We start from the raw sequence: 25668 nt of genomic DNA on the forward strand, positions 1-25668 counted from the left end.
GGTGTGACTTCAGAGTACGCCGGTGTGACTGGGGAACAGAGATGTCCAACAGGAGAGAGGGATTGGACCAGTCATGCCGAGGGGCTCATTGAGACAGACCGTGAGTCTCAGAAGGCCTTGCTGTCTGAGCAGGTGACGGTGAAAGCTGAGACCCAGCCATACTGAGCTCAGGAAGGACACCGCAGTGCCGGTGTGCGGGCACTCTCCTGCTGATCCCTGGCCCCCCTCCCGTGGGAATTCCTCAGCGGTTCTCCCCGTGCATCCTTTCCGTTGTTGCCAACATCCCTATGCAGTGCCCAAACATCACCCCTCTTCTGCTCCTTCCTCACCAACTCTGTCTCCCCCTCCACACTCTCCGGAGAGCGAGCAGAACCTTGGCTCCAGATCCTGGCTGATGCTGTGACAGAGCCAAGAACCACGTCTGTCATCGAGTTCTGCAGAGGCTCTGCGATCTGGAGGAGCAGCCAGCTCCCCGCAGCGCCTCGAGGAGCCAGCCGGCTCTGCAGGCTGGGACAAGGCCACCGCGGGTGCCCGCCACCGCCTGCCCTTTGCGTGTGGAGGAGAGAGCGCTCCCGTGGCTGGCTCCTTAGGAATAAGCAGTGAGGTTGAACACACTCATCCGTTGTGCCTGTTCTCGTGGTATCCCTAAGAGTTGACATGGATTTTGGAGGTTTATTCCTGTCACCTGCAAAAAAGCAGGCCCACAAGGGGATGGGACGTTGGTTCCCCAAATGTGTCAAAAGCTGTCCCCGCCCTTCCTTCTGTCCACTGAGGTCAAACTGATTGTACCTTGAGGACAGGGCCCGCCCGGCAGCAGGAGGCCTTGCTCCCTGCTCTCCCACGTCTTCTTAAAAGGAAAAATAGACCCATCCTGCGTGGCTATGAACATCTGTACGTTGCTCATATATACAACTGAAGGTGTTTCCTGCCCTATGAAATGGTTTCTCTAATGGCCTCGATTCCTAATCAGGTCCTGACTTTTTTGAGCCCCCAGATGTCGTGCCTCTGAGAATTAGAAGTGTAACTGACCGTCCATGCTCCCTCCCACGCCTGCCTGATCGTGTGGCCTCAGGAAACTCTGGCAAGATGTCTGGAGGCTCCTGCAAAGTCTGTGTCTCACTGTAAATATGTGTGTAGTGAGCTCTTTTGGTTTTTGCTTTTTTAATGAGCAGAATAAGGTAGTTATACTCCGTAATACCCATTCACCAAAAGGAGAAGGGTGGGGGTGTTAAATCATTGTGTTTTTTGATGAATGGCTTGTACACTGAAAAATAAATTGGACAAATGGGCATAGAGCTCAGTGAACATGAAATCAGCTATTAGAAGAAAGCTTGTGGACAAATTCTGAGGCAGATATGCATCTTTTGATTAATGCCCTATCAATCATCCACACGGCTACCTTAGCTGAGTCTTGCCGTAATCATTCATGGTTGCTTTCGGAAACACACGCAGAAACTGTAGCACCGCAGAAACGGAATATTATTACTGATTTCTCCCTAACTTACTGTGAACAATGACTGTTTTCACCATGTTTCTGCTTTCCTTTATTAAAGAACTACAATACAGAATGAAAGGAGAGTTCCTCCAAGCCTGGCGAAATTCTCATAGGGTATTCTTAATGATATTCAGTCTTAAATGGGCAAGCTATTGTAATGCAAGCTTCTCTGTAGGAATAATAGTAATGTAATCCCATTGAAGCCGCCTTTCATGGATTGTAGTCAAATAGGCAAAATGTGGAGTCACATTAATGAACAGAGTATATCTTCGGAATTATTACTTAAAGTTGTTGAAATGGTTTGCATTTTGTTATTGTAATTATTATATTCTCAGTTAATGCGCTTAACAGCAATAGTAATTAACCCACCAGATTGGAAATTTGCATGAATTCTACCTTTGACATTACAAGAAACCCTGATTCTTTCTGGGTATTATGCAGCAGGATGGGGGAAATACATATATATTTTTTTTTCACCGATTATTTTTAAGAAAGAAATGTTCATGAATGCAATTAGAGTTTTTCATGCATTTTTTTTAAACCATTGGAAAATTCCTCAAGAACACTTCATTCTTTTAAGAGGACTTGATTCCTAAACTGTGCTGGCACAAAGAATGGTTTGGCACTGTCTACTTGTCGAGAAATCTTTAGGTAATAGTGTGGCTTCCTCGGAATTTACTGTAGTGGCTTGGGCGACGCTGTGGCATAATGAAGCGGTGACAGGCATTAGCATGTATAATGGGCTTTCATAGACATTTAATGCCATTTAGCTGGGAGAGGGGGCTGTGCTCTCCCATTGGAATATTCCTCCACCGAAGCCCATTGATCACCGATTTCAGCCAGGAGAGGTTAATCCATCAGCTTCTGTAACCAGACGGCACTGATGGAAATTCTTTAGGTGGCATTCTGGATGAACCAAGCTTTCCATCTTTACAAACAAATGAGTGATATGACAAGCATGGTGTTCAAAACACATTTAACCAATTGATTTTCCTTCCTCTTGTAATAAGATCTGGAGACATATGAAAGCACGCAGCGTGAGCCGAGATTAAAGGAATTGCCCCATGCGCAGGAACATACAGCACTGAGAGCCAATAAAAGTACTATAAAGCATGTCGTCACCCATTCTCATTTTTATATGAAGTTTGTTATTGCAATAAATAGCCGTTATTGAGCAGACGCCTTTTGTTTCCGTTTTGCTGAAGCTTCTTTCAGGTGTGTGTGTGTGTGTGTGTGTGTGTGCACGCACGCGCCTGTATGGGTGCACGCACGCGCGTGTCCTGCCTCAGTACCCGTGTTTCTCTTGGAAGCTTCCAAGGTGTTCATCAATAACTGTTTTTAGCTTCTAATTTAAACAGACAGACCTCATGTAATTTGGGATGTAACAGTAGGCATAAAGATGCACGCATAGCGCGCTTGCGGTAACCTCAGCGTTCTGCGTAAATGATGGTCTTCTCTTTATTTCCCCCGCGCAGCCCTGCCTTGAGCTTCACCTACCCTTCTGCACCCGTGTCTCTCCATATGCATCAGCAAATCTTAAGCCGACAGCAGAGCTTAGGCTCGGCCTTTGGACACAGCCCTCCACTCATCCACCCTGCCCCAACTTTTCCAACGCAGAGGCCTATTCCTGGGATCCCTACGGTTCTGAACCCCGTCCAGGTCAGCTCTGGCCCTTCCGAGTCCTCACAGGTAAGAGAGACAGCTCGATGAGCTGATCCGTCTTGTAATCCTAGAGGAGAGCCACGTCACCTTGTGAGCTCCGAGCATGGTCATGGCTTCCTTACTGTAACCTGTCTTCCTAACCCAGGGCCGCAGGCTTCAGGTTTGATGAATGCGCCCCGTATGTGTTCCTCACCAAACAGTAGCTTCTTCTACCAGAGTCATCTCATCTTTGGTGGAAAAGCGGGCTGCCTGATGAGGCTTCCCTCTGACCTGGTTTTGTCTCTAACCCTGCCCAGTAGACTACATTTCATGAAGGGTTTGCTCTCATTCGGTTACTGTCCCCTGGCGCCTAGAATCATGGGATACTTCACGGGCAGCATAGAACCATGCTGTGCCCTCTGTTCTGTGTCCTCTTATCGCCTCACTAATACTGCCCCGTGAAGAATCTGCATCCTTGAATTAGAGAACTTTGCAGATGGTTTCTTTTGGTTCCCTACCCAACTCACCACTTTGTTCTTCTAAACACGCTGTGGGAGCTCATTAAAGCCCAGGCCCCCCTGCTCTATTCTCTTAGCTTTTAAAAGCCACAGGGAGTTTTTAGTCCTGAGTGTAAACAAGGAGCTGCCTCGTGGATGTATTTTCTCGCTTCAAACACACTTTCTGAGCTCTGCGATCGTGGGATAGGAGCATTATCAGTGTTATTGTTCTAATGCCAAATAAGTCTGCTTGTCTAGAGTTGCATGTTTTAGCGATGGTCCCGCTCATTGATGAAAACCTAATTTTTGTCTCTGTCCCTGCAAATGCGACCGGCAGAACAAGCCCACGAGTGAGTCCGCGGTGAGTAGCACTGGTGACCTGATGCACAACAAACGGTCCAAAATCAAACCCGACGAAGACCTGCCCAGCCCAGGGCCACGGGGTCAGCAGGTGAGGCACCGCAGCTCCCCCGGCCAGCTCGTTGCTCCCTTGGGCTGGCGTCTCTCACAGCATTTCCTCATTCACTGTGGCCTTGGCCTTGACCTTGGCCGTACCCATACATTTGACAAAAGGCCAGTTGTGGAGTGACTCCGTTTGTTTTTCTCACTCAGAAGCAAACACAAAGAAAATGCAAGAAGCTGTGTGGGCTATAACCTGAAGTGTGTGGTGTCAGTGGTTGGATTAATTTGTTACTGACCGCCGATAGCTTTGGTCCTTAGCCCTGGTCTGAGGCCTGAAATAGTGAACTCCTGGCCCTAAGCCTGAGCTGGGCAGAGCTAGTGATATTCCCTACACCCATCATGTTCTTCTTTGTTCTTATTTTGCCTTCTCCACTTGCCAGGAGAGCTTGGAGAACAGGAGGGCATGGATCAAGGCACAGCTAACCTACCTGAAGGCCGATAAGATTCTGGTCCTTTCTCCAAAGTCCTGAAAGGACAAGTTTAGAAATTCTAATCTGGTCTCTGCTTTTAGGCTTTTAGATCCTCTGAGCTTCAGTTGTAAAATATGTTTATTGTGCCTAGAGGCATAATAATACCATCTCCTAGGGTCCCTGTGCCCAACACAGGAAGGAGGTCAGTGAATTTTAATTCCTGGAAATAGGGGCTGGACAGGAGTCTGGACGTCCACAGAATCTGGATTCTACATCCAAGGCTGCTTCAGCCCCAAGCTCAGACCACCTCCACCCAAATTTCCTTTTGCATGAGCATTTTGAGGATGGAATAAATGGGTGTAGTAGGTTCTGAGATCCACCTTTCCTCTGGAATTCTGCTGGCCAACAACCTTGGCGGTTACACCGAAGTGCCTGTTTACGGTTTTTGTCACCCTGTCCCAGATTAGATCCCAAGTCTATGCACCTAATACTCTCCCAGCATTCTGGAAATTGTTTGTATTTTCATTGCCGCAAAGTTGCCTTGAAGAGGAGAAAAGACCATGCCGCCAACCTTTAGATGCTGTGGTTCTTGGGCAGCGAGCCACATCTTTGGAGATCAGAAGTTGAACCAGGAAGACACGATCCCTCTAAAACCCACAAAGTGCCGGTCACAGCCTCCAATGGCAGGGAAAGCAGAATCAGAATTACTAGCAAACCACGTCCCTGATTCCAAAGTAGGAGAATAAACAAATTCATACACTGGAAAGAATCTGACCAAAAGAAACCAGTCTTTTGAGTAAAGACAACATGAACTAGTTTAATTGCTTCTCTTAGGGGATTACATTTTAATTTCTTTTTCCTCTTGTATTTAGGGGCAAGGTTTGGCCTCCACTTCTTATCATCATCATAGCTTAGACTGCTGTTTTTTTTTTTTTAAATGTTTATTTTTGAGAAAGAGAGCATGAGCAGGGAAGGGACAGAGAGAGAGACACACACACACACACACAGAATCCAAAGCAGGCTCCAGGCTCTGAGCTGTCCGCACAGAGCCCGACGCCAGGGCTCAAACATGAGCCATGAGACCTGAGCCAAAGTTGGACACTTAACCAACTGAGCCACCCAGGTGCCCCTGGACTATTGTTTTTAATCCCAAATTAACAATCTCTGAAGATACATTCCACAAATCAGAAAACATGCACACAGATGACTCCATATGTTTGACTTCTTCAAGTCACAAAATCCAGCTAATAGACCCGGGCTGTATTTTATTTTCACTGAAAAATTGCGTCAGGAGTCAGACCAACCGAAATCACGTGGTTGGGTTTTGGGTATTTTTTTTTGGTCTTTTTTTTTTTTTTCCCTTTCTCTTGCCTTCTTTCCATCGTGTCTGAATCCTTTCCCTCTCTCCTCCCTGCCCCCCCAGGAACAGCCGGAAGGGACAACCCTAGTGAAGGAGGAAGGGGACAAAGATGAAAGCAAACAGGAGCCTGAAGTCATCTATGAAACAAACTGCCACTGGGAAGGTTGCACGCGGGAGTTCGACACCCAGGAGCAGCTGGTGCACGTAAGTGGGGGGCCGCGGGGACTGGGCTTTACAGCTCTGCGACCTTGTCGGTGGGGTCAGCGTCCCTGACCCTGCGCCGAGTCAAGTTTCTTAGCTAGCAGCGTTGCAAACTGGAGAGGGCTTTATGACTTTTCTGAGAATAAAGAAAACTCTGAGCCACGGTGCTTGACCTGTTCAGTCAGCTAAAGCTTAGTGTAAAATTCAATAAAGTCTTCAATAGAGAGTGTAATGACTCTGATCCTGTAAGCCAGAAAACACTATTTTGAGTTAGCGTCTTTGATGGTTATTGAGTAATAGTAAGCTGGACATGAATTATTATTAACCTTTTAACCAAGTTTGATTCTCCTCTCTAAGACCCGGCAACAGCAGAAAAAATTTTAGAGGTGGGGGATTCCTTTTTTCCGTTCTGCCTTCTTCTTCCAAACTCTCACCATCTGAGGAGCCTCCCACTATTTTATGAGGCAATTAGTACTCTGTGTGAGATAGGTAGATGCTTGGAGAAGCCATTAGCACCATTTCTTGACTTCCGGCCAAGCCTTGCAGGGCGGAGAGTCTCATGGAAAGAGTGATGTGTATTTTAAAATGTGTCCTGTGGCGTGTGCTTTTGAGACCAGCAACATGGTCACATTGAGATCCACGCTCTGTCTTATTCTTCCAGGTTCAGGAGTCTTTGCTGCCCACCCCCCCCCCACCCCGCCCGAGTATTGTTTCCGATAATGCAGTGCCCTCCCCACTCCCACATACCTGAGTGGGCATATTTCCTTTACCAGTGCTTCATCTTATTTGGGACTTTTCTTTCACACCAGAGGAACCTCCCTAGCAGGGACCAGGAGCAACTGAGACGGAAGGGCCTTCCGATGATAGAGGATAAAAAGCTGTAGGCTCACACACACTCCTGTGCAGAAGCACAGGGGTCCCATCGAGGCATTAAGGATGGTCTTTTCATCAGCTTCATCAGAGTGTGGCCTTTTCATCAGCTTTTAATGTGACAGAAGATCTGACAGAACAGCTTTCATGGGGACTCTTTGTCCACCCAGCACACATGCACACATCACACACACTACCCCCAGTCTCTTTTCTTTTATAGTAACTTTTAATTGTAGATGATCCATACTTCTTGAGAGCCCTTCTCCATTTAAGCACTAAAATTATACATCCCCTGACACAGCCTACGTTTTTCATGGGCCTCGTGAGCTCCCCCAGTGTGTCTTCCGCAACTTGGCTCATCCTCTGTAATATATTCTGCACGCTGCCATCACATTATAGTCTTAGGTTTGCCAGGTTTTGAGATCCGTTATGTACAGGATGTTTTGGGAAGTTAACATGATGACATCAGCAGGGTTTCCCCCCCCCCAAACGTTTCTTTTGTAATCATGTCCCCTTATAATTGTGCAGGAAGAATTAGAGATTTCTCAGCGCAGCAAGAACCTAGAAAGTCAAATGTTTTTAATTAAGGTGTATTTCCAGATTTTTCCATGAACCTAATTCGACTCTCTCTCTTTAATTTGATGCAAGTGTTATTTCTAAGCCAAGCCTTACTTAATGGCCCTTTTTGCTTGCTGACTTTTAATGGGAACCACAGACATTGCAATACTAAAGGGGGAAAAAAAAAGTTTGGAATTTTTCTTTTCGGGTAGGCAAATTTTCCTGAAGAGGAAGGATGTCAGGAATACCCTTTGTGATACAACGAGTGGACAGACATCCACGAGGGGGAAATTGTTTGCATGCAAACTGCCATCACGAACGAGATGCTGTCTGGGCTGCTTGCTTTTGACAACGTCCCCATCTCCTGGTGCCTTCTCTGCGGATAGGTCATTGTAATTTCCAAGGGGGGCTGTAATTATGGTTCAGCTGTTATCAAATGCGGGGATGGAATGGGAGCTTCCTCTGAGCCTACATTTAAAAGGAATTGTGCTCCTCATGAGGCACCAGGTTGGAGGTCGCATTTTGGGGGAATTTTGGTAATAACTCCACCTTTTCGCTGTTTCATGTGAAAGCTTTTACAAGACTGTGACTCTTGTAGGTGTTTGTACTTAATCTCAGGGGCGAAAGGTTTTGGGTAGTGATGATGTTTTCATAGAGAGATCTGAGTAGTTTGAAGGAATGTCTGCTTAAACTGTCGCCTTGAATGACCACTGTGTTGTCTGTTGTATCGTAAAAATTATAAACAAATCCACGTACAGTGGAAATTTTTTATCCCAAATCAGGTAGGAGTTACTCATGTCAGGATTAGGGGAAAATCCAATATATTACTTTTGATGTTAATTTTAGTCTGAGATAAATTATGCAAATTAAGTGGATTAAAGTTATGATTTGCAGTGACATAAACAAAAATACCAGTTTATATCACGTATTTTCCACCTTTTTACTTGTTATCTGAAGTGTGGAAAGTCCAAATTCATGCGTTTAAGTTGATTTCACTTTGCAGGATGCACGAGCACCTTCCCACTCACGGCTGTCTCGTTAGCACCAGCAATGGCCTGCTGTAGCATGGACACTTTATTTTTTTGTTGATTGAAGGAAAAGCTACTTCACGTCCACCTCATTATTTTGGTGGCAGGTGGAAAAAATGCCAGTTGCGAAACCCACTTTCTTAAAGACGGAGGGCAGTATTAACTGTTTCCATTCCCACAGCTTTCCTCAGAAAGAGGACATTTTGGGAATTAGTTGCATTTTCATGCTACGTACAACCAAGAGGCAAGGTGTTAAACCATTCTGATGCTCTGCCTTATTTATAGCCATGACCCATTCTTTTTCCCCCTCTTACAGTTAATAGAAAGATTCATGATTCTTCATGGCTGTCTATCTAGTGTCTGACAGTCCCGACTGCCTGCTAAAGCAAGTCACTATCTATAATTGATATCCTTCCGTGGAATAGGGTGCTGGCTGCGATTGAAGGGCTTTGCTGAAAGCTCTTAAATCCTGACAAGTTCTCCCCTTGTTCTGGTTCAGTCGCTGAGCTGCACGGTTGGAATTCCAGAGTCATTTGAACTTGGTGCAAAAGGGAGACATGTGTTTCCCATTAGCAAATCACAAAGTTGAAGAGGAGAATTAGGGACCCGGCTGGCTTTGCCCGCCAGGTAGTCTCATTTCCAGGGTAATGCACTCCGTGTTCTCTTGAAAAGATGACCTCGTCCCATTACTGTCCCAGCAGATGGGCTAAATGTTGCCTTTCCCTTCTCCTCTCCTTTATTTCAAGCGCCTGTCCTCCTCCATGGGTGTGTTTCTTCTAGGTTTGCTGTGGGGTCTTTATCACCAGGACGTTTAATTAATTTCTCTTCCCAGCCAGATAATTATAATTGGGCTTAGTTACTCTCAAGCTAGTATTAAATTTGTCATAAATTTATTTCTGTGCCCAGAAGCTAAGAAGATAGATGTGTACTTTTGTGAACCACGTTTCTGTTATACTTTGTCCCTTCCTTGGTGTCAGTTAAAATAGAACGAACGAGAGTGTAGGAAGGAGGTACGGTACAAAAATTAATTCAAAGTGCCTTTGATTAAGACGGAATTTATTATTGATTTGTCAAGATGCAAGTGCTTTCTCTTCCCTCGACATCTGAAAGCACGTATTCTAATGACTCAAAATAAGTCGAAAAGTCCACATTTTCCAAACTTCAACTCCAAATTAATTAGACTCTCTTTTTGCTGCTGTGTATTGTATGTTACAAAAGACATGAATCTTTATTTTTTTTTACTTTTTTAAAGCTTATTTTTATTTATTTTGAGAGAACGGGGGTGGGGTGGGAAGAGAACAAGTGGGGGAGGGGCAGAGAGAGAGGGAGACAGAATCCTAAGCAGGCTCCACACTGTCAGTGCAGAGCCCAGCGCGGGGCTCGAACTCATGGAACTATGAGATCATAACCTGGGCCAAAATCAAGAGTCAGACTTAACCAACTGAGCCACCCAGGTGTCCCTGAATCTTAATTTTAAATGTATCTCTGACAGTTGTAGAATATTGGTCCTTGAAGTGTTTCTGGTTTTGTTGTATTTTTTTTTAAGTTTGTTTATTTTTGAGAGAGAAAGAGAGTAGGGGAGGGGCAGGGAGAGGGAGACAGAGAACCCGAAGCGGGTGCAGAGCCCAATGTGGGGCTCAAACCCATGAACCATGAGATCATGACCCGAGCCGAGGTGAAGTTGTAATTTTTGTTGGAATGTAAAAAATTCCACTTCTGTCTTTTCGCTTGGCTTCTCTCATGGATGAGCGAGGCTTCCAAACCTTCCCGAGACCCACTTCCCTCTTGCGTTAATTCTGTCCTGGAAGGTAGAACCCATCTTCTGCTCTAGGAGGGTTGAGGCGTCTGAAACGCATACAGCTTGAGCACCTGTCAGTCAGTCCCAGGTTCTCCGAAACCGCACACTTTGTTTCTGAATGACATTGGACGTCCCCTCAGTGTTTGCGGAGGATGCGCGCCTCCTTTGGGTCGCCACCGCTCAGTGGCCGCGTGTGCTTGCAAACATCACTGCTGGGAGCCTGGGAGCTGAATAAAAGTAGTTTAATCACCATCCCCAATGGCCACCTGTTTGCTCTAGCACTGTCCTTCCTTACATTCTGTTTCAGTGAAGTAACCCCCTTTCTGGCTTAGAAATAACACATACAGTGTTCTTTCCTAAGGTCTGTAAATAGTCACGTTATTTTTTAACAGTTTTTTTTTCACATTCACAGAGTAGTTTGCTTTATTTATTTTTTTTTAAATATGAAATTTGTTGTCAAATTGGTTTCCAGACCACACCCAGTGCTCATCCCAATAGGTGCCCTCCTCAATACCCATCACCCACCCTCCCCTCACTCCCACCCCCCATCAACCCTCAGATTGTTCTCAGTTTTTAAGAGTCTCTTATGGTTTGGCTCCCTCCCTCTCTAACCTTTTCTTTTTTTTCCTTCCCCTCCCCCATGGTCTTCTGTTAAGTTTCTCAGGATCCACACAAGAGTGAAAACATATGGTATCTGTCTTTCTCTGTATGACTTATTTCACTTAGCATAACACTTTCCAGTTCCATCCACGTTGCTACAAAAGGCAAGATTTCATTCTTTCTCATTGCCAAGTAGTATTCCATTGTGTATATAAACCACAATTTCTTTATCCATTCATCAGTTGATGGACATTTAGGCTCTTTCCATAATTTGGCTATAGTTGAAAGTGCTGCTATAAACATTGGGGTACAAATGCCCCTCTGCCTCAGTACTCCTGTATCCCTTGGGTAAATTCCTAGCAGTGCTATTGCTGGGTCATAGGGTAGATCTATTTTTAATTTTTTGAGGAACCTCCACACTGTTTTCCAGAGCGGCTGCACCAGTTTGCATTCCCACCGACAGTGCAAGAGGGTTCCCGTTTCTCCACATCCTCGCCAGCATCTGTAGTCTCCTGATTTGTTCATTTTAGCCACTCTGACGGGCGTGAGGTGATATCTGAGTGTGGTTTTGATTTGTATTTCCCTGATGAGGAGTTATGTTGAACATCTTTTCATGTGCCTGTTGGCCATCTGGATGTCTTCTTTAGAGAAGTGTCTATTCACGTCTTCTGCCCATTTCTTCACTGGATTATTTGTTTTTCGGGTGTGGAGTTTGGTGAGCTCTTTATAGAGTTTGGATACTAGCCTTTGTTTATTCCCCACCCATCCCTAGCAGAATGAGCCCGCAGAGAGGGCCTCAGGCAATTCCACGAGGAGGGTGTTTTCTCCTGCCAGTGGGGCCCAAGGGCAGAGAACGTGAGTTGTGTCTATATTAGTCCCAGCCTCAACTGGGTGGCATTTAAGTCCCTGTGCTCCATTTGTATCTTTTAAGCATGGTGTCAGAAATTCACCTTTTTGTAGAGTGATTAACCACCTACTTGGATTTTAAATGCTTTCCTATGCTGCAAATTTTGATCTCTAAAGCATGCTGTAGTTCCCTTTATCAGAAGAATACAGTTATAATCACCTTTGCTGCCATTTGAAAACAAATTCTGTACATAGGCAGCATCAAAATGAAGGGCTTTCTTTTTAATATCCTAGAGATTTAGATGTAAAGAAGGCACATCTAATCTGTGAAGAATTGGTGCATCCGTAGAAATACGGGGAAGTGAGGATGTGTTGAAGACATTATTTTCATATTAATACCGTGATCCTGAATTTGCATTTTAAATATTTTCCATCTAATTTTGATCCCTTTGCTAAAGTTGCACTGTGTATCTTTACCTAAGAGAAAAGTGTAAGATGTGATCGCGGTCTCAGATACGAGGCAGAAATTAGTCTTGTGTGCACATAAAACGTAAAACGAATGAGTGGAGATTTTGATCTCATTTTCCCTACATGGAGTTGCTAGTTAATTTAGTTACTCTAATTATTTGGAAATACTGCGTGTAAAATGCAGACTAAGAACCACAAACTTCAAAGCTATCCTCTGACAATTGCGCCTCAAGGGTCACGTTCTTTTTAAAGTTACTGACTGGGCTGCACCTGCAGAAATTGTTCCTATAGAGACACTCAGGAGATTAGCCTGAGTGGGGGGCACGAAGGGCTGTGTGGTCCACCAGGGAAGGCCTCCCAGGGCCAGCGACATTCTGAGTGGCAGCCCCATCTCTGCCCTGACCCTGGGGATGACCTCCCTGGAACCACATGACCCTTCAGAACGTTATTTTCTCACTTATCACACCGTGAAACAGCCATGGAAATAAATGCAGTCCCCAGCATCCAAGGCCAAGCAGAGATCACATGCAGTAGGCCTAATGAGAAACAGACAGAGGTGGAAAAGAGTGCCTCCCCTCTCTTTGTTTTATGTATTTGTTTTTTCAGGGTTGAGTGGGGGAGGGGAGGGGAGGGGAGCCATGCTGTTGGGTCTGTGGCTTCTGGGAGTCTGCTCCAAGGCTTATTTTATATTCCTCGTTGCTGAACATGCACTTGACTGAGGCCAGGAACCATTCTTCCCAGTGTAGTTCTAACAGATGGGACTTGGCCCAGCCATTTAACCTCCTTGGACCTCAGTTTAGTAAAAGCAAGTGAAAGATTTGCATTAGATAGTCCTTAGGATAGGGACGGCAAACAGGCTTCCTCTCAGGTGCCCACTTACTGCCTGGCAACCCACCTGGGTGCCCTGGCGAGCACCCCCCTTGCAGTCGGGGAGGTGGGGGTGAGGTGGGATGTACAGTCTGTTACAGATGGCTGCCCCCAGGTGGGGTTTTGGAGAACACAGTCCCTTGCCATCTTTTTCCCAGGATCTTTTCAACCCTGTAGATTAAGTGCCCTCCAGAATAATTGCATTTAACACTTCTCAGAGGTGGTATATGAATTACTTGAGTAATTGTGGAATTAAAATTTCTCTTTTACTGAGTAAAGGTTCTTACCTCTTGAACAAAGAATAAGAAATCAATATTTTGAAGGGGCACCTGGGTGGCTCCGTTGGGCATCTGACTCTTGATTTTGGCTCAGGTCATCATCCCAGGGTCATGGGATCGAGCCCTGTGTCGGGCTCCATGCTGAGCATGGAGCCTGCTTGGGATTCTCTCTCTGTCCCTCTCCCTCTCCCCCCGCCCCCCCCCCCCCCCGCCCCGCCACCCTGGTCCTCTCTCTCTGAGAAAAAAAAATTAAAAAAAGAAACCAGTGTTTTAAGTAAGATGTCTTTCTTAAATTTGTTCTGCTGTGGTGTACCCCAAAAATGTTTCATAGTACCCTGCTGAAATACTTCATGGGAATTCTTAATCCAAGCAACTCTTCCTGCCATTTGGAGAGGATTTTCCTCTGAGCTGGTCCTGAATGATACTTCAGGTAAGATTCTCTGGAATATTCTGAGTAGACCCACTTCATACAAGAAGGATTGATGGTCACTTTGGGCTGGGCTGTGTACCTTGTTGAAATATACTTGCCTGTAGCAGATCTTGCCCAGTACAGTGTGTCCTGTTGTTTATCAGGAGAGAGAGAGGCTGACATTAGTAGATCAGGCATTTGCTCAACCGCTCACCAGAAGAGTGTTGGGTGAAGCAGGCATGCCGCCTCCCTGCCCCAGCCTCATGGTGGGCACACTGTCCACAGGACTTAGACCTAATCCTCCAGGACTGGTCATTCTCATTGCAAGGGGGAGACAAAGAATCATAAAAGCATAGTGATTGCATATGAGGCAGGACGTAATAAAGCCAGAATTGTGTAGTTGTGATTCTGGGGACTTAACAGGAGGGAGAGAAGTACATAAGGAATATCAGAAAAGACCTCTGGGAAACAGGTGGAAATAGTTCAGGTCAGAGCAGAGTGTGGGGGTCGACTTGTGAGGCATGATGGTGACGGTGATGATGACTTTGTAAGAATACATGGCACCTGATCCGAAAGAATACTTGGACTTGCCACTGTACTCCTGTGCGATGTACATTTCAAAGCTGACAGACCCAGGTTCAAAGCCTGCTCTCTACCCAAGACACATCACATTTCCTCCTTATGAAATAAGGAGAATAATAGTATTTACCTCTTAAAACTGTTGAGGGAATTAGCTAAAAATTATACTCCATGAAATATTAGTGATTCTCTTTCTAAAAGTGATAAGCGTAGGGGCACCTGGCTGACTCAGTCAATGGAGCGTGGGACTCTTGATCTCGGGTTGTAAGTTCGAGCCCCACATTGAGTGTAGAGATTACTTAAAAGTAAAATCTTCAAAAATAATCATAGAAGTGAAAAGTGTAAAGACATTTACCGGCTGCTAAGTTTCATGTATGTTGCCCATAAAAAATATGGTTCAGGTTGGTATTCAGGCCATGTTGGGGTTGGTATGTCACCCTGAAATTAATAATTGCATAGAGATGCCGAAGGGTCCCTGGTTCATCCACTCCTGAGAGAGAAGGACTGGAGAGAGGTCTCCAGGTCTGTTCCTTATACTGTACATCCCTCCTTATTCTTGCCTCTGCAGTGTTGAGATTCAGAGCCTCATGCTATTATATGTTCTGTTGTCCTGATGTCCTTCTCAAAGTTCTCTTTGGTGGTCACCCAAAACCAAGGCTTCTCACCCTCGGCACAATAACGCAGAGAATTCTTTGATGTGAGGGCCATCCTTGACGTTGTCATGGGACCGTTAGCAGCATTGCTGACCTCTGCCCACTAGATTCCGGGAGGGAACCTCCCCCATTGTAACAACCCAAAGTCTTTCCAGACATTGCCAAATATCCCTTGGGTGGGGGGGGGGTCGTGCAAAACTGCCACCTGTTCTGTCCCAAATCTTTCCTCTTGTGGTGTGGAAAACAAAACAAAAAAAAAGGATATTTGTGATTTAAGATAAATTTTCTCCTTGAGTGTGCTCTAGAATGTTCAGATTATAAAGAAAAGATGAGCAGGGCGCCTGGATGGCTCAGTCAGTTAAGCGGCCGACTTCGCCTCAGGTCATGGTCTCGAGGTCCGTGAGTTCGAGCCCCGCATCGGGCTCTGTGCTGACAGCTCAGAGCCTGGAGCCTGTTTCAGATTCTGTGTCTCCCTCTCTCTGACCCTCCCCCGTTCATGCTCTGTCTCTCTCTGTCTCAGAAATAAATAAACGTTAAAAAAAAAAAAAAAAAAAAAAAGATGAGCTTGTTAGTCTCAAACAAAACGCTATTAAATATACATATATGTGGTGTGCCTGTGTGTGTGCGTGTGTGTGCTTACGTGTGTACATGCGTGGTATGTGTGTACACTTGTGGGTATGTATTTGGGTGTGTATGTGCGTTTGTGTACATGTGTGTATATGTACAGATTTACAGATCTTAATTTTAAAGCAACATTTTTAAGGTCAGGCACTCGGTACTCAGCAAGGACTCTTACCAGCCAAGTCCTTTGTCTTGGTAAAGAAATTCCAGCACTGTTTTTTTTGCAGACCAAGAGAAGTCACTCAGACTTCAGCTTCTGAGATCATGGCAAGCATGGTGATCAGGCTCCTGCTTTGACAGAAAACAGAGCTCCAGAAACAGAAAGCAATTTTCTAATGCAAGGACTTTTTTGAAAATTCAGGGACATTTAGTCTTTTCTGGGATCAGCTAAATACTGCCATAGATGAATTTTTTTTCATTTCTAGAACAATTAATGTTGGCAAGGTAGCTATAAGTGGCATATCCTTAAAGGATAGGCCAAGACCTTAAATGTAAGCCACCCCAAACCCACCCCATCCAATTACCAGTAAAACTAGCATTAATCAGTGAGTGGGAAGGAGGGCATTTATCTCTGATTCCTACATCTGCCAAGAACTGTTTCTGAATCTGAGTAAGTCATTCTATAATTTCAGCCCTCGGTTTCTCATTTGTAAAGTGGAGATGTTAATACCATCCCACTTTCCTCACAGGGTTTTTTATTTTTATTTTTTTAGTAGGGACAGAATGAGATCATATAACGCAAGCCTTTGAAAACTCTAAAGCATTATTCAAATATGAGGAAGAATAAGTACTAATCAACTTAATTAATTGAAGAATGGAGAGATTAAGGAGATTTTTCATCAAAATTTTTAAAAAGAATATGTAAAGACTTTTCATAAAAAAGCTATGGATATGTCATTGATTCACTCTCACCTGTGTAGGCTGGTGATTTTACCTGTTAACGATGCATCATCACCACCTGGTGGCCACTACACAAATTGCAGGCATAGTGTTAGAAGAAAAGAGCCTCCTGCATGTCAGACTTCCAGAGTTGGGGTCATGGTCAGGGCCAGTGAGAGGGAACAAAAGCGGGCACATATATCTTTTATGTCTGCCCCTTTGAGTAAGGGGAACATACGGGGAAGACTATTGGGAGGACTACAGAGGTACAGGCAGAGCAGCAGGAAAACAGGTAAGGTTAAGTCTTAAGAGAAAGGTCTTGTGGATTTGGACATGGTCTTGAAAAGACAGGTGGATTCAAATAGGGAAAGACCATTATGGGGAGGTGTTGGGGCTTCTGTGTGGAAGTGACCACAGGAAGAAGTTAATGGAAGTGGAAAGTACAGGAGAATTTTATCTGTGATAGTGGCTAATATGATAAAAGGCTGGGGTTTTTGACACTTTGTGGGGTTAGAGATACAATTACATCCTGTGCTTTTGGTTTTGAAGAGTGGTGAGTAGTGTGGTGATACAGAACCACAGTGCTCCTGGAGGCAGAGGGCAACCGGAAGTGAGATTAAAGCACAGTGAGTTTCCTGGGACCTGCTTGCTGAACTGGGAGTGTGACTTCTGGTCCAGGTGGAGTAAGGAGAATTCAGAGGTTTCTGATGAGAAGAAGGAGTGAACAGGTATGAGCCACAGAAAGGTCAGGGCCGAACACTGCAGAGCTCCAGAAGCTGTACCAGCAATGTATTAAATGGGGCAGGGCCAGAAGTGAGACTCTGCAGTGGAAGTTATTTTAAACTTTTTTTTTTTTTTAATTTGGGAATTTGGAGATGTCAGACAGTGACCGTTTTTGCAGCTCATGTGGATGTTGTAAATGACCTTCAGAGAGCAGTCAGAAGCTTCCGGGTTGCCAGCTGAGCACCCGGAAGGTAGTTTTGCCCATAGGACCCCTGTGTTTTGTGTGCATGGCCCCCGGCTCATTACCTGAGGGTAGCGCGACCCTGCTGTCTCTCTTTAAAGCAAAATGGTTGGGTCTGTTGGAGAATGATCTCTGATGACTTACAGAACATGGCGGCTGTAAGTGTTACTCAAGTTTTTAGGGCCCACTTACTGATGGTTTTTTGTGATTATTAACATTTCTCTTTGTCACTGTTTTAATTTGGGGTGTGCCTTTTTTTCTAGTTAGGAATGAATAATCTGAAGTTCTGAAAATGTCTTCCTCGTCAGGAGAACAAAACACCTGTCACCTGTCAGCGTCACCAGATTGCGCTGGGGAGGACGCTTCTTTATGTACCTGGTTCAGGAGGAGCAGGGCTTCCCAGTGGCTTTTCCAGGAAGCATGGGAAGTTCTCACACCTTCCTCTCCTGTCCCACCTGGGGAGAGAGGGCACATTTCCCAGGGCAAGATAAAGCAGTTCCGACTGCAAATACAACACAACCCTCACTGTATTCTCCTTGTGTTTTGCGGAGATAAACTTCACTAGAGTCTCAGTACTGAGCCTTTTGGCTTCTGGCAGCAGCTTTAATTGCTAAAATGCAGATTTTTTTTTTCTTGATCAAGAGGGGATTATTCTTGTTATCAGTCTAGAGCATCTTATTTCAAGATGAAAAGCCTTTACGGAATTACAGATGCCAACGTTTGTACAAAGCTTTTTGGCGATTGACAACTCAAAGAGAAAGTATGATTTATTAGCCTATAATGGCCAACCCTGAGCGATGGTCGAGGTCCCACTGATTTGTGAAATTGCTTAATGTGAACTGCCTTTTTATGCCACTCAAGCCCCAGGTTACTCAAATAAATGTAGAGTCTACGTTATGTGATATGTTATGGGAGAGAGAAGAAGAAAAGGGGCAAGAGGAGAAAGGTGGCTTCTAAAATCCATCTTGGCGGTGCCTTTTACAGTAGTTTGGCTGATAAGCCAGCAGAGGAAAGATTAATAACGAGGCTTGTCGCTATCAGTACCTGCCTGTCGATTCTCTGTAACAGGGCTGTCTGTTCAGCATGGAAATTATTGATTAAATAAAAATTGCTATTAGATTGTGATGTGATCCATAATCACAAACAATGGTGGACATTCCTCTTTTAGATCCTCAGCCATGCATCACGTTGTTTCTTTTTTTTCCCCCGCCGTAATTTATATCGCGCTGACATTCGAGCTCCTTAGGTTTATCCTTTCTGCTCAGAGGCAGGAAACTTCAGGCATGAGCCATACAGGCTGGCTGGAGAGAAGATGAAAGGAGGGTCCTGGTTAGGGGCGCAGCTGGTTCATTCACCTGGCTGCAGCCCAGTTTATGTGTGTTTTTCAACTTAAAAAAAAAAACCTGTGGTGAAATACACATAATATGAAATTGACCATTTGACCAGCTTATTTTTTCCAGCTTTACGTCAGTGTAATTGATAACTGAAACTGTATTTTTTAAGTGTACAAAGTGATGATTTGATATATGTATATGTTGCAAAATGATTAACACCAAGTTAATTAGCACATCCATCACCTCACAGTTATCTTTTCTTATGTATGTGGTGAGAACTCTTAAGATCTGTTCTCTTGGCAGATTTCAAGTATGCAATATGGTATTGTTAACCCTGGTCACCATGCTATACATAGATCCTCAGGACTTATTCATCTTATGAATGAAAGCTTACACTCTTTGAATAGCATCTCCCCATTTCTGCAGCCCCAGCCCCTGGCAACCAGCCTTCTAGTCTCTCATTCTGTGAGTTTGACTTTTCTTTTTCCTATTTTTGGACTTGACATATAAGTGATACCATTCAGTATTTGCCCTTTTTTTTTTTTTGTCTCACTTATTTCACTTGGTGTGATACCTTCAAGGTCCATCCATGTTGTCACAAATGACAAGATTTCTTTCTTTTATTATGACTGAATAATATTCCATTATACACACACATATGCATTTATACACACCCACACACACAACTGGCCCTTAAGCAACATGGTTTGAACTTTGCAGGTCCATTTATATTTGTGCTTTTTTCAATAAGGACCATAAATACATTTTTTCTTCCTTATGATCTTCTTTATTTTTTATGATCTTCTTTATTTGTTTATTTGAGAGAGAGAGAAAGGGTGTGCGTGAGTGGGGGAGGGGCAGAGACAGACGGAGAGAGAGAGAAGTCCAAGTAGGCTCTGCACTGTTAGTACTCAAACTCACGAACCATGAGACCAGGACCTCAGCCGAAACCAAGAGCCAGATGCTTAACCAACTGAGCCATCCAGGCGCCCCTTCCTTATGATTTTCTTAACATTTTATTTCTCTAGCTTACTTTATTGTAGGAATCGGTATGTAATACATGTACTAATTTTGTGTTAATGGACTGTTTATATTATCAGTGAGGATTCTGGTCAATGGTAGACTAATAGTAGTTAAGTTTTGGGGAGTCAAAGGTTATACATGGACTTTCAAGTGTGCTGACCCCTGCTTTGTTGGTCAGTTATATCTGCCACATTTTCTTTATCCACTCATCTGTGGACATTTAGGCTGTTGCCATGTCTTGGCTATTGTGAATAATACTGTAATGAACATGGGAGTGCAGACATGTCTTTGAGATTTTATTCCCTTCAGGTATATACACAGAGGTGGGACTGCTGCTTCAGATGAGAGTTCTAGCTTCAATGGTTTGGTGAACCTCCATACTATTTTCCACAGTGGCTGCACCAATTTACAGTCCCACCAGCAGTACACAGGGTTCCCTTTTCTCCATATTCTTGCCAACATGTGTTATCTCTTTCTTTTTTATAAGACATCCTAACAGGTGTGAGATGGTATCACGTTGTGGTTCTCACATGCATTCCCCAATTATTAGTGATGCTGGGCACCCTTTCATGTACCTCTTGACCATTTGTATGTCTCCTTTGGGAAAATGTCTATTTTTGATCCTTTGCCCGTTTTTAAATTGCACTATTTGTTTTTTTTCAGTTGAGTGATAGAAGTTCCTTATATAGTTTGGATAGTAACCCCTTACCACATGTGTGGTTTGCAAACATTCTCTCCCATTGTGTAGACTGCCTTTTCATTTTGTTAATTATTTCCTTTACTGTGCAGGAGTGTTTTAGTTTGATGTAGTCCCATTTGTTTACTTTTGCTTTGTTGCCTATGCTTTTGGTGTCAAATCCAAAAGAAATCATTGCCAAGACCAATGTCAAGGAAACTTCTCTGTATGTTTACTTTGAGGGGTTTTATGGTTTCAGGTCTTTTGTCCATTATGAGTTAATGTTTTCTATTTCTGTGGAAAATGCTTCTGGAAATGTGATAGGGATTACATTGAATCTGTAGATCACTTTGGGTGCTATGGATGTTTTTGCAAAAACTAATTCTTCCAACCCAAGAACATGGACTCACTCTCCATTTATTTGTATCTTCTTTAATTTATTTCATCAACATCTTATGATTTTCAGTATCCGTGTCTTTAACCTCCTTGGTTAAATGTATTCCTAGATATTTCATTATTTTTGATGCTGTTGTAAGTGGGATTGCTTTCTTGATTTCGCTTTCAGATAGCTGATTGTTAGTGTATAGAAATACAGTTGATTTGTGTATGCTGATTTTGTATCCTGTAACTTTACTGAATTTGTTTACTAACCTTATTTTGGTATCATGTCTTTAGAGTTTTCTTGTTTTAATATTTATTTATTTGGAGAGAGAGAGAGAGAGAGAGAGAGAGAGAGAGAGAGAGAGAATGAATCCTAAGCAAGCTCCACGCTCAGTGTGGAGCCTGACATGGGGCTTGATCCCACAACCATGAGATCATGACCTAAACCAACATCAAGAGGTGGACACTCAACCAACTGAGCCACCAAAGCGCCCCTTAGGGTTTTCTATACTTAAAATCATGTAATCCGCAAATAGAGACAATTTTACTTCTTTCCAGTCTGGATGCCTTTCATTCCTTTTTCTTGCCTAATTGCTATAGCTCAGACTTGCAGTAGTGAGACGGGACATACTCATGTTGACCATTTTAAAGCATGCAATTAATTGCCACTTGGCACATTCAGAATCTTGTGCAGCCATCGCCACCATGGATTCCTGGACATTTTCATCACTGCAAAAGGAAACTACCCATTAAGCAGTCACTTTTCTTCCTTCCTCTTCCACAGCCCCTGAAAACCACTCATCTGCTTTCTGTGTCTGTGGACTGTTTGCCTGTTCAGAATATTTCATAGAAGTGGAATCATATAATATATGGCCTTTTGTGTCTGGCTCTTTGCACGTAGCACAGCATGTTCAGGATTCGTCCGCAATGTAGCAGACAGATGTCAGTGCTTCATTCCTTTGCTTGGCTGAAGGATGTTCCATTGTATGACTATGCCACATTCTGTGTATCTTTTTATCTGTTGGTGGGCCTTTTGGATTGTTTCTGTCTGCTAGCTGTTGTGTTGTTATGGACACTCGTGGGTGAGTTTTTTTGTTTCAACACTTACTTGCCCTGCTTTTGGCTCTGTTTCTAGGAGTGGGGTTGGTAGGTCATATGGTAATTGTGTGTTTAACATATTTGAGAAACTACCAGACTTTATAGCAGCTTTGAAGTTGTGTTGTACAGGCTCTGCCTTCCTAGGTGGTCTTACCTCTAACCTCATTAGCCTCTTTGAAATACTCACCGTTTTTGCCTCCCTGGGCACCTCACCTCCATGCCCAGGCCTTGCCTAGCTTCCTTGGGCTGTGGATCAGACTTACTTTCTGGGTGCCGCACTCTGGGGTGCCTTGTGGCACTGCCATGCATGGGCTCGCAGGCATCCCTCAGCAAATAGCTCCGTACATCCACCATTACTTCCCCCCCATACGGGGTAAGACTGTTTGGGACAAATGCATAGACTGAATATTCAAAGCATTAGGTGGGATGAGCTTAGACAAATAGACCGATAGGCTGACCAAATTTTATTTCTGAGTGCTGATTTGGATGAATGGGGATCTAGTTGATATTCAGCTTAGTGGAATGAACATAATCCTTAGGTGGGGGCTACTTTGTGAGCCCCTTGCTGGATGGTACTGTTGTGGCCACTGCTAATTGTAGAATCTTCGAATGACCTAACCTGCCCTTCTTTTTTAACCAAGTGCAGTGAGGTCTGGAAAAGCTAACAAACTTATTCAAGACCATGAAATTTGCCCCATTATACACAAATCACCTTGTTTTAAATGGCTGTTTGGTGCATGTAATGAAGATTTGGCCTTCAGACTTCCTTAGCTATTAAATGTATGCATTTTTGCTTCCCCTGCTCCACCCCCCTCACCCCTTCCCCCAAGACCACATGGTCTCTGTCTCTCTCTTTACCCATTACAGTCTTGCAAGGGGAAGCTGTCTCAGGTTTATTATGCAAGTTGAATACCATTGAAAGTAAATATAACTCTGCGAGCCTGGGTGGCTCAGTCTGTTAAGCACCCAACTTTAGTTCAGGTCACAATCTCACGGTTGGTGGGTTCGAGCCCCACATCAGGCTCTGTGCTGACAGCTCGGAACCTAGAGCCTGCTTCAGATCCTATGTCTCCCTCTCGCTCTGCCCCTCCCCTGCTCATGCTCAGTGTTTCTCTCTCTCTCTCTCTCTCTCTCTCTCTCTCTCTCTCTCTCTCTCTCAAAAATAAATAAACATTAAGAAGCAATTTTAAAGCTAATACAGATATGAAAAATAGAGGTCCCAGCGGAATTCTTTGATAAAGTTAGGTTTTTAAAGCCTACAGACAGGAGCTGGAAAGGAAGTGCATACATGGAGACGACCTCCATCCTCTCCACTGGCCTCTGAAACACTAGGTAGGGTCTGAAAGAGGGAAGCACGTTCCCCTGGGACCAGGTGACACACGGCAATGAGAACAGAACAGCTCCCTTCTTACTTGGCTCTTATTTTTTGTGTGTTTGAGTGAACATGCACGGGGGACAAGGAACTGAGGGTGCATTCAGAAGCTGGCCGAGGCCTGTCCTCGAGGCTTCCCTTCCAGAACAGGGAGCAGCAAGACCATCACAAAGAAGAATGCCTTTCCTACTGGAACAGGAAGTAAGACCATGGCTTGCAAAGCAGACCAGAAGCTTGGGTAGCAGAATCTCTCGGGCGGATGGGCTTCTCTGGACCCAGAGGGCTGAGGTTCCTTATACCCGTAACCATGAACCACTATCAAATGGTTTTGAACAATCTTAAATAATGGATAAGGTGCTGGAAAGTTGAAGCTGGTGAGTGTTATTCTGCACTTTCCAAGGAGAGCAAGAAAATGAATTCTGAAAATCACAGGTGGAGACTTGTGAGCCAGTTCCAGAAGAAACTGTATTTTTATTGTTAAAAGTTTGTTGTCTTACTACAAGATGAAATTGTAATCGCCGGGACTCTCGGGCTCACTGAGAAAAAGGTCACTCTAGACCGGGCTTATGTTTTCTTTGACAATATTGTGAGACTGGTTGATTAGGAAAATGCAGTAAGTATGTGTTGGGACTTCAGCAAGACATTTAATAAGCAACTTAGGCCAAGACAGAAAATGAGGATTGTGTTAAACAGCAGTTAGGAGATGTAGTCACTGGGTGGATGATAAGGGATGGCTGGACATCAGCCAAGTGAGCTGTTTCTAGAAGCAGGCTGCTGGGCTTGGCCCCCAGCCTTGTTTTACTTAACAATTTGGTGTTTGTTTGTTTCCGGGACGAAGTCACTGAGTGTAATTATCATCAAAGATGTTTACGAGGAGTTTTCAAATCCACTTAATGACTGAATCGGGGTCCTCAAAGATCTTGAAAAATCAAAATACTGAAATCGCTCCAAGGAGATTAAAAATTATGATAATAACAGAAGCCTTTAATTAACTATAAATTCGCTTTTACTAGGCACTGAGATTTGCCGCCAAAACTAGCTAATGGGATTCTCAACTACAGAAACAGAAGTACACTCTATTAGCCTTGTGCTTCAACTCTCTCTGGAAAACACCACTCAGCCCAGTGTTCTGTGTTCTCAGGATACACAGATTTATGGTCGTCGGATCAAGCAGAGTAAGATCCAGACATGCCTTGTAAGACTGGAGAGATATCTGGGTTTTCTGGTGGGCAGAGAGAGCTGGGGGCGTGCTGACTGTCTTCACATATTTGAGGGTTTCTCGGCTATCTTGTGGAAGGTGGGTCTGACTTGATCTCAGTATCAGATTGTAGGCCAAATGCCTGGAAATTCTAGGGAAACAGATTTAAGTTCAACGTGAGGAGAACTGATTTGACAATGAGGGCTGGCCACAGTGTTGCCCCAGGAAAGAGGGACTCCCTGAACTCCCTGAAATTGGACAGCCCTGGGAATGGGGTGTTACAGGTAATTCAGAGCTTCCAGTGGGTTCTGGACTAGGTGAACTTTACTTCCTGTCAAAGCTGAGAGAGATCCTCTTACATGACAGATGTTTCTTGAAACCATTTATGTGCTCTGTGAAGAGGACAGGTTGGCATTTGAGCTTGACTAAGAATAATTAATAAAATCATCTCCCTTTTCTATCAGTTCCTAACAGTGTTTCCCCTCCCAAGCTTTTCCTTACTTAAAAAAAAAATTTTATTATAAAACATGTTACTAATTAGTAAAATGAACTTGACTGGCACACCATTTGAAAAGTGAACCCCTGAGTCCGTCCGATGACAAGCTTAGGATAAGAATTTGCGTGTTGTGAGGCCAGGGGCTTCCTTGTAGGCCAGCACTGTCTCTAACCCAAAAACTTCTTGGATTTCTGGGGGGGTTTCCTCATGTTATTTTGCTGTGGTTATTATATATGAAAATTTGCCTTAGAGTGTTCTTCAGAAATCAGTCTGGTTTGCTGAGATCACATATCTATAAATGAATCGCTTCTATTTTTTTCTGAGATACTTTCAGATAAAGGTGTTAGTGCTAACCTGATTGACAGGTAAATGATCAAATACTTTCGAATTCTGGAAAAGGACTTTTCTTCCTCAGAAACGACTTTGGGTCTCTCTTGGGTTCGGGCTGTGGCTATGTGGCATACATCTTTGGCAGCTTGAAGCCCGATTGTTCTGTGTTTCATCCCTTTTTTACAGACGGCAGTCCTCTGGGCAGTCCCAGCATTGATTTTGCAACTGTTCCGCACACAGTCACAATTACATAATATACTTTCAACCTTTTCCTCT

General features: G+C 44.1%; 1 protein-coding gene across 4 annotated transcripts in view; it reads left to right on the forward strand.

The window, feature by feature from the left end:
• GLI3 (GLI family zinc finger 3) overlaps nt 1-25668 on the forward strand; it is a 279910-nt gene that overhangs the window by 203133 nt on the left and 51109 nt on the right. For all 4 annotated transcript variants that reach the window (XM_047849880.1, XM_047849881.1, XM_047849882.1 and 1 more), the window contains 3 exons: nt 2971-3184; nt 3971-4084; nt 5929-6069. In XM_047849880.1, coding sequence (XP_047705836.1) covers nt 2971-3184; nt 3971-4084; nt 5929-6069 — 469 coding nt within the window. The remainder of the gene's footprint in view (nt 1-2970; nt 3185-3970; nt 4085-5928; nt 6070-25668) is intronic.

The sequence above is a fragment of the Prionailurus viverrinus genome, chromosome A2, assembly GCF_022837055.1.
Source record: "Prionailurus viverrinus isolate Anna chromosome A2, UM_Priviv_1.0, whole genome shotgun sequence".
Taxonomy (NCBI): domain Eukaryota; kingdom Metazoa; phylum Chordata; class Mammalia; order Carnivora; family Felidae; genus Prionailurus; species Prionailurus viverrinus.